Here is a 10,000-nt window from a genome sequence, read left to right on the forward strand (position 1 = left end):
CAGATCTACAGTCGTGAATCAGATCTACAGGGTGAATCAGATCTACAGTCGTGAATCAGATCTACAGGGTGAATCTGATCTACAGGGTGAATCAGAACTACAGGGTGAATCAGATCTACAGTCGTGATTCAGATCTACAGGGTTAATCAGATCTACAGGGTGAATCAGATCTACAGGGTGAATCTGATCTACAGGGTGAATCAGATCTACAGGGTGAATCAGATCTACAGTCGTGAATCAGATCTACAGTCGTGAATCAGATCTACAGGGTGAATCAGATCTACAGGGTGAATCAGATCTACAGTCGTGAATCAGATCTACAGTCGTGAATCAGATCTACAGGGTGAATCAGATCTACAGGGTGAATCAGATCTACGGGGTGAATCAGATCTACGGGGTGAATCTGATCTACGGGGTGAATCTGATCTACGGGGTGAATCAAATCTACAGGGTGAATCAGATCTACAGGGTGAATCAGATCTACAGGGTGAATCAGATCTACAGTCGTGAATCAGATCTACAGGGTGAATCAGATCTACAGTCGTGAATCAGATCTACAGGGTGAATCTGATCTACAGGGTGAATCAGATCTACAGGGTGAATCAGATCTACAGGGTGAATCACGGTGGTCAAAAGGCAAACACCGGATGGAAGGACCCCTTTATGTAACATGACTTTGCTTATGATTGTAAAGCATCTACAGTATGTAGTGCATATGAACACTTAAGAACGATATATAAAACCTTCTATAAACTGCTCATAACCATGGTCCTACTCACAGACAGGATATTCTTCATGGTGATCACAAACACGTTATAGGCGATCAGGAAGTCCCAGTAGTGGAGGATCTTTTTGATTGGCTTGAGCAGCAGCTCCCCGCCGAACAGCAGGAAGTAGAAACATCCCACCAGATAGCCCAAACAGAAGAGGCTGATACGTGTGGTGCCGGTGATGAAGATGATGGTGAGGACGAACCAGAACAGGTAGCTGAACATAATCACCTTCAGCATGTCCAGGTAGGATCTGGTAAAAGGACCGGAGAGAAGGGGGAAAAAAGACACAAGGGCCAAGTTAAATGTGTTTACCGTGTTCAATGTGTTTACCGTGTTCAATGTGTTTAATGTGTTTAATGTGTTTAATGTGTTCAATGTGTTCAATGTGTTCAATGTGTTCAATGTGTTCAATGTGTTTAATGTGTTTAATGTGTTCAATGTGTTCAATGTGTTCAATGTGTTCAATGTGTTTAATGTGTTCAATGTGTTCAATGTGTCCAATGTGTTTAATGTGTTTAATGTGTTCAATGTGTTCAATGTGTTCAATGTGTTCAATGTGTTTAATGTGTTCAATGTGTTCAATGTGTTCAATGTGTCCAATGTGTTTAATGTGTTCAATGTGTTCAATGTGTTTAATGTGTTTAATGTGTTTAATGTGTTCAATGTGTTCAATGTGTTCAATGTGTCCAATGTGTTTAATGTGTTCAATGTGTTCAATGTGTTCAATGTGTTCAATGTGTTCAATGTGTTTAATGTGTTCAATGTGTTCAATGTGTTCAATGTGTTCAATGTGTTCAATGTGTCCAATGTGTTTAATGTGTTCAATGTGTTCAATGTGTTCAATGTGTTCAATGTGTTTAATGTGTTTAATGTGTTCAATGTGTTCAATGTGTTCAATGTGTTTAATGTGTTCAATGTGTTCAATGTGTTCAATGTGTTCAATGTGTCCAATGTGTTTAATGTGTTCAATGTGTTTAATGTGTTTAATGTGTTTAATGTGTTTAATGTGTTCAATGTGTTCAATGTGTTTAATATATTTAATGTGTTCAATGTGTTCAATGTGTTCAATGTGTCCAATGTGTTCAATGTGTTCAATGTGTTCAATGTGTTCAATGTGTTCAATGTGTCCAATGTGTTCAATGTGTTCAATGTGTTCAATGTGTTCAATGTGTTCAATGTGTTCAATGTGTTTAATGTGTTCAATGTGTTCAATGTGTTCAATGTGTTCAATGTGTTCAATGTGTTCAATGTGTTCAATGTGTTTAATGTGTTCAATGTGTTCAATGTGTCCAATGTGTTTAATGTGTTCAATGTGTTCAATGTGTCTAATGTGTTCAATGTGTTCAATGTGTTCAATGTGTTCAATGTGTTCAATGTGTTTAATGTGTTCAATGTGTTCAATGTGTCCAATGTGTTTAATGTGTCCAATGTGTTTAATGTGTTCAATGTGTTCAATGTGTCCAATGTGTTCAATGTGTTCAATGTGTTTAATGTGTTCAATGTGTTCAATGTGTTCAATGTGTTCAATGTGTTCAATGTGTCTAATGTGTTCAATGTGTTCAATGTGTTCAATGTGTTCAATGTGTTCAATGTGTTTAATGTGTCCAATGTGTTTAATGTGTTTAATGTGTTCAATGTGTTCAATGTGTTCAATGTGTTTAATGTGTTTAATGTGTTTAATGGGATTACCGTGTTCAATGTGTTCAATGTGTTCAATGTGTTTAATGTGTTCAATGTGTTCAATGTGTTCAATGTGTTTAATGTATTCAATGTGTTTAATGTGTTCAATGTGTTCAATGTGTTCAATGTGTTCAATGTGTTCAATGTGTTTAATGTGTTCAATGTGTTCAATGTGTTTAATGTGTTTACCGTGTTCAATGTGTTCAATGTGTTTAATGTGTTTAATGTGTTCAATGTGTTCAATGTGTTTAATGTGTTCAATGTGTTTAATGTGTTTAATGTGTTCAATGTGTTCAATGTGTTCAATGTGTTCAATGTGTTTAATGTGTTTAATGTGTTCAATGTGTTCAATGTGTTCAATGTATTTTATGTGTTTAATGTGTTCAATGTGTTCAATGTGTTTAATGTGTTCAATGTGTTCAATGTGTTCAATGTGTTTAATGTGTTTAATGTGTTTAATGTGTTTAATGTGTTTAATGGGTTTAATGTGTTTAATGGGTTTAATGTGTTCAATGTGTTTAATGGGTTTAATGTGTTTAATGTGTCCAAGGTGTTTAATGTGTTTAATGTGTTTAATGTGTTTAATGTGTTTAATGTGTTCAATGTGTTCAATGTGTTTAATGGGTTTAATGTGTCCAATGTGTTTAATGTGTTTAATGTGTTCAATGTGTTTAATGTGTTCAATGTGTTTACCGTGTTCAATGTGTTTAATGTGTTTAATGTGTTTAATGTGTTCAATGTGTTCAATGTGTTCAATGTGTTCAATGTGTTTAATGGGTTTAATGTGTTCAATGGGTTTAATGGGTTTAATGGGTTTACCGTGTTTAATGGGTTTACCGTGTTCAATGTGTTTAATGTGTTTAATGTGTTTAATGTGTTTAATGTGTTCAATGTGTTCAATGTGTTTAATGGGTTTAATGGGTTTACCGTGTTTAATGGGTTTACCGTGTTCAATGTGTTCAATGTGTTTAATGTGTTTAATGTGTTTAATGTGTTTAATGTGTTCAATGTGTTTAATGGGTTTAATGGGTTTACCGTGTTTAATGGGTTTACCGTGTTCAATGTGTTCAATGTGTTCAATGTGTTTAATGGGTTTAATGGGTTTACCGTGTTTAATGTGTTTACCGTGTTCAATGTGTTCAATGTGTTCAATGTGTTTAATGGGTTTAATGGATTTACCGTGTTTAATGTGTTTACTGTGTTCAATGTGTTTAATGGGTTTAATGTGTTCAATGTGTTTAATGTGTTTAATGGGTTTAATGTGTCCAATGTGTTTAATGTGTTTAATGTGTTTAATGTGTTCAATGTGTTTAATGGGTTTAATGTGTCCAATGTGTTTAATGTGTTTAATGTGTTCAATGTGTTTAATGTGTTCAATGTGTTTACCGTGTTCAATGTCTTTAATGTGTTTAATGTGTTTAATGTGTTTAATGTGTTCAATGTGTTCAATGTGTTCAATGTGTTTAATGGGTTTAATGTGTTCAATGGGTTTAATGGGTTTACCGTGTTTAATGGGTTTACCGTGTTCAATGTGTTTAATGTGTTTAATGTGTTTAATGTGTTCAATGTGTTCAATGTGTTTAATGGGTTTAATGGGTTTACCGTGTTTAATGGGTTTACCGTGTTCAATGTGTTCAATGTGTTCAATGTGTTTAATGTGTTTAATGTGTTTAATGTGTTCAATGTGTTTAATGGGTTTAATGGGTTTACCGTGTTTAATGGGTTTACCGTGTTCAATGTGTTCAATGTGTTCAATGTGTTTAATGGGTTTACCGTGTTTAATGTGTTTACCGTGTTCAATGTGTTCAATGTGTTTAATGGGTTTAATGGGTTTACCGTGTTTAATGTGTTTACTGTGTTCAATGTGTTCAATGTGTTTAATGTGTTTACCGTGTTCAATGTGTTCAATGTGTTCAATGTGTTTAATGGGTTTACCGTGTTTAATGGGTTTACCGTGTTCAATGTGTTTAATGTGTTTAATGTGTTTAATGTGTTTAATGGGTTTACCGTGTTTAATGGGTTTACCGTGTTCAATGTGTTTACCGTGTTCAATGTGTTTAATGGGTTTAATGTGTTTAATGTGTTTAATGTGTTCAATGTGTTTAATGGGTTTCATTGGTTTACCGTGTTTAATGGGTTTACCGTGTTCAATGTGTTCAATGTGTTCAATGTGTTTAATGGGTTTAATGGGTTTACCGTGTTTAATGTGTTTACCGTGTTCAATGTGTTCAATGTGTTCAATGTGTTGAATGGGTTTAATGGGTTTACCGTGTTTAATGGGTTTACCCTGTTCAATGTGTTCAATGTGTTCAATGTGTTTAATGTGTTTAATGTGTTTAATGTTTAATGTGTTTAATGTGTTCAATGTGTTCAATGTGTTCAATGTGTTCAATGTGTCCAATGTGTTTAATGTGTTCAATGTGTTCAATGTGTTTAATGTGTTCAATGTGTTTACCGTGTTCAATGTGTTTAATGTGTTTACCGTGTTCAATGTGTTTAATGTGTTTAATGTGTTTAATGTGTTCAATGTGTTCAATGTGTTCAATGTGTTTAATGGGTTTAATGGGTTTAATGTGTTCAATGGGTTCAATGTGTTTAATGGGTTTAATGGGTTTACCGTGTTTAATGGGTTTACCGTGTTCAATGTGTTCAATGTGTTCAATGTGTTCAATGTGTTCAATGTGTTTAATGTGTTCAATGTGTTCAATGTGTTTAATGTGTTCAATGTGTTTACCGTGTTCAATGTGTTCAATGTGTTCAATGTGTTCAATGTGTTCAATGTGTTCAATGTGTTCAATGTGTTCAATGTGTTCAATGTGTTCAATGTGTTCAATGTGTTTAATGGGTTCAATGTGTTCAATGGGTTCAATGTGTTCAATGTGTTCAATGTGTTTAATGTGTTCAATGTGTTCAATGTGTTCAATGTGTTTAATGTGTTCAATGTGTTCAATGTGTTTAATGTGTTCAATGTGTTCAATGTGTTCAATGTGTTCAATGTGTTCAATGTGTTCAATGTGTTTAATGTGTTTAATGTGTTCAATGTGTTCAATGTGTTTAATGTGTTTAATGTGTTCAATGTGTTCAATGTGTTCAAGGCTTTAGCTCAGTGTAATGCACAGACCAAGGTTCAAACCTCATCCCCTTTTCCCTGACCACTTTACCTAAATGGGAATACCCCTTGTCTGTAATCATATGAGATATATCTTTAGGTCATTGATCTACAGTAGGAAAAAGCATCATGTTGAGTGCACAGGAAAAGTCTAAACAATGTTTGTGGTTGCTCTGTAATATAATCTGTAAATACATCCATCAATCACATAATTTTAACTAGATCAATAACAGTGAGGCTTACAGTAAGAGTCTGATTGTGATCGATCAATACATGGAAATTATGGTTGATTATATAATATATGGAGTTGACAGGTATGTACTCTACTGAGAGAGAGAGTGAGAGCGAGCGAGAGAAAGAGAGGGCTTTGTAATAACTCAGTCCATGTCTATCAGTACGGGTATGTACTCTACTGAGAGAGAGAGAGAGAGAGAGAGAGAGAGAGAGAGAGAGAGAGAGAGAGAGAGAGAGACAGAGAGAGAGAGAGAGAGACAGAGAGAGACAGAGACAGAGAGAGAGAGGGCCTTGTGATAACTGGATCCAGTTCAGGTATGTTCAGGTTTGGGGGGGGGCTAGAGTTAGTCTGTTATATCTGTTATGTCTGTTATATCTAGAGTACTTCTCCTGTCGTATCTGGTGTCCTGTGTGAATTTAAGTATCCTCTCTCTAATTCTCTCTTTCTCTCTCTCTCTCTCTTCTCTCGGAGGACCTGAGCCCTAGGACCACGCCTCAGGACTACCTGGCACGATGAATCTTTGTTGTCCCCAGTCCACCTGGCCGTGCTGCTGATCCAGTTTCATGGAACCCTGACCTGTTCACTGTGATTATTATTATTTGACCATGCTGGTCATTTCTGAACATTTGAACATCTTGGCCATGTTCTGTTATAATCTCCACCCGGCACAGCCAGAAGAGGACTGGCCACCCCTCATAGCCTGGTTCCTCTCTAGGTTTCTTCCTAGGTTCCTGCCTTTCTAGGGAGTTTTTTCCTAGCCACTGTGCTTCTAAATCTGCATTGCTTGCTGTTTGGGGGTTTAGGATGGGTTTCTGTACAGCACTTTGATATATCAGCTGATGTAAGAAGGGCTTTATAAATACATTTGCTGTGATTGTACTCTACTCCCCACCCACTGGGGAGCAAGGCCCAGCCAATCAGAATGAGTTTTTTTCCCCACAAAAGGCCTTAATTACAGACAGAAATACTCCTCAGTTTCATCCGCTGTCCGGGTGGCTGGTCTCAGACAATCCCTCAGGTGAAGAAGCAGGAAGTGGAGGTCCTGGGCTGGCGTGGTGACACGTGGCCTGTGGTTGTGAGGCCGGTTGGACGTACTGCCAAATTCTCTAATACCACATTTTCTAAATGTTTCCTTTATTTAACTAGGCAAGTCAGTTAATCATTATTTTCAATGACAGCCTAGGAACAGTTCGGGGGCAGAACAACAGATGTGTACCTTGTCATCTCAGGGATTCAATCTTGCAACCTTTCGGTTCCTAGTCCAACGCTCTAACCACTAGGCTACGCTGCCGACCCATTTGAGGTGGCGGCTTATGTTAGAGAACTGAACATTCACTTCTCTGGCAACAGTTCTGGTGGACATTCATGCCAATTGCACGCTCCCTCAAAACTTGAGACATCGGTGGCATTGTGTTGTGTGACAAAACGGCACATTTTAGAGTGGCCTTTTATTGTCCCCAGCACAAGGTGTGTTATGATCATGCTGTTCAATCAGCTTCTTGATATGCCACACCTGTCAGGTAGATGGATTATCTTGGCAAAGGAGAACTGCTCACGAGCAGGGATGTAAACAAATTTGTGCACAACATTTGAGAGAAATAAGCTTTTTGTGCGCATGACAAATGGCTGGGATCTTTTATTTCAGCTCATGAAACATGGGACCTACACTTGTCACGTTGCGTTTATATTTTTTGTTCAGTGTATCTGCATCCCAAATTGCACTACTTTTGGATGGATGGATGGATGGATGAGTGGATGGATGGATGGATGAGTGGATGGATGAGTGGATGGATGAGTGAATGGATGGATAGATGAGTGGATGGATGGATGGATGGATGGATGAGTGGATGGATGGATGAGTGGATGGATGGATGAGTGGATGGATGAGTGGATGGATGGATGGATGGATGGATGGATGGATGGATGGATGGATGGATGAGTGGATGGATGGATGGATAGATGAGTGGATGGATGGATGGATGGATGGATAGATGAGTGGATGGATGGATAGATCATTTAACATTTAAGTCATTTAGCAGACGCTCTTATCCAGAGCGACTTACAAATTGGTGCATTCACCTTATGACATCCAGTGGAACAGTAGTGCATCTAAATCTTTTAAGGGGGGGTGAGAGGGATTACTTTATCCTATCCTAGGTATTCCTTAAAGAGGTGGGGTTTCAGGTGTCTCCGGAAGGTGGTGATTGACTCCGCTGTCCTGGCGTCGTGAGGGAGTTTGTTCCACCATTGGGGGGCCAGAGCAGCGAACAGTTTTGACTGGGCTGAGCGGGAACTGTACTTCCTCAGTGGTAGGGAGGCGAGCAGGCCAGAGGTGGATGAACGCAGTGCCCTTGTTTGGGTGTAGGGCCTGATCAGAGCCTGGAGGTACTGAGGTGCCGTTCCCCTCACAGCTCCGTAGGCAAGCACCATGGTCTTGTAGCGGATGCGAGCTTCAACTGGAAGCCAGTGGAGAGAGCGGAGGAGCGGGGTGACGTGAGAGAACTTGGGGAGGTTGAACACCAGACGGGCTGCGGCGTTCTGGATGAGTTGTAGGGGTTTAATGGCACAGGCAGGGAGCCCAGCCAACAGCGAGTTGCAGTAATCCAGACGGGAGATGACAAGTGCCTGGATTAGGACCTGCGCCGCTTCCTGTGTGAGGCAGGGTCGTACTCTGCGGATGTTGTAGAGCATGAACCTACAGGAACGGGCCACCGCCTTGATGTTAGTTGAGAACGACAGGGTGTTGTCCAGGATCACGCCAAGGTTCTTAGCGCTCTGGGAGGAGGACACAATGGAGTTGTCAACCGTAATGGCGAGATCATGGAACGGGCAGTCCTTCCCCGGGAGGAAGAGCAGCTCCGTCTTGCCGAGGTTCAGCTTGAGGTGGTGATCCGTCATCCACACTGATATGTCTGCCAGACATGCAGAGATGCGATTCGCCACCTGGTCATCAGAAGGGGGAAAGGAGAAGATTAATTGTGTGTCGTCTGCATAGCAATGATAGGAGAGACCATGTGAGGTTATGACAGAGCCAAGTGACTTGGTGTATAGCGAGAATAGGAGAGGGCCTAGAACAGAGCCCTGGGGGACACCAGTGGTGAGAGCACGTGGTGTGGAGACGGTTCTCGCCACGCCACCTGGTAGGAGCGACCTGTCAGGTAGGACGCAATCAAGCGTGGGCCGCGCCGGAGATGCCCAACTCGGAGAGGGTGGAGAGGAGGATCTGATGGTTCACAGTATCGAAGGCAGCCGATAGGTCTAGAAGGATGAGAGCAGAGGAGAGAGAGAGTTAGCTTTAGCAGTGCGGAGCGCCTCCGTGATACAGAGAAGAGCAGTCTCAGTTGAATGACTAGTCTTGAAACCTGACTGATTTGGATCAAGAAGGTCATTCTGAGAGAGATAGCGGGAGAGCTGGCCAAGGACGGCACGTTCAAGAGTTTTGGAGAGAAAAGAAAGAAGGGATACTGGTCTGTAGTTGTTGACATCGGAGGGATCGAGTGTAGGTTTTTTCAGAAGGGGTGCAACTCTCGCTCTCTTGAAGACGGAAGGGACGTAGCCAGCGGTCAGGGATGAGTTGATGAGCGAGGTGAGGTAAGGGAGAAGGTCTCTGGAAATGGTCTGGAGAAGAGAGGAGGGGATAGGGTCAAGTGGGCAGGTTGTTGGGCGGCCGGCCGTCACAAGACGCGAGATTTCATCTGGAGAGAGAGGGGAGAAAGAGGTCAGAGCACAGGGTAGGGCAGTGTGAGCAGAACCAGCGGTGTCGTTTGACTTAGCAAACGAGGATCGGATGTCGTCGACCTTCTTTTCAAAATGGTTGACGAAGTCATCTGCAGAGAGGGAGGAGGGGGAGGGGAGGAGGATTCAGGAGGGAGGAGAAGGTTGCAAAGAGCTTCCTAGGGTTAGAGGCAGATGCTTGGAATTTAGAGTGGTAGAAAGTGGCTTTAGCAGCAGAGAGAGAAGAGGAAAATGTAGAGAGGAGGGAGTGAAAGGATGTCAGGTCCGCAGGGAGGCGAGTTTTCCTCCATTTCCGCTCGGCTGCCCGGAGCCCTGTTCTGTGAGCTCGCAATGAGTCGTCGAGCCACGGAGCGGGAGGGGAGAACCGAGCCGGCCTGGAGGATAGGGGACATAGAGAGTCAAAGGATGCAGAAAGGGAGGAGAGGAGGGTTGAGAAGGCAGAATCAGGAGATAGGTTGGAGAAGGTTT

At 41.0% G+C, this 10,000-nt stretch overlaps 1 protein-coding gene across 1 annotated transcript in view; it reads right to left on the reverse strand.

Moving 5' to 3' along the window:
* The window catches only part of LOC115115063 (piezo-type mechanosensitive ion channel component 2-like), a 321,930-nt gene that overhangs the window by 135,309 nt on the left and 176,621 nt on the right, over window positions 1–10,000 (reverse strand). Inside the window, exon 29 of the mRNA XM_065013810.1 lies at window positions 780–1,023. Within this exon, the coding sequence (XP_064869882.1) occupies window positions 780–1,023 (244 nt within the window). The remainder of the gene's footprint in view (window positions 1–779; window positions 1,024–10,000) is intronic.

This window comes from Oncorhynchus nerka, linkage group LG9b (genome assembly GCF_034236695.1).
Source record: "Oncorhynchus nerka isolate Pitt River linkage group LG9b, Oner_Uvic_2.0, whole genome shotgun sequence".
NCBI lineage: Eukaryota > Metazoa > Chordata > Actinopteri > Salmoniformes > Salmonidae > Oncorhynchus > Oncorhynchus nerka.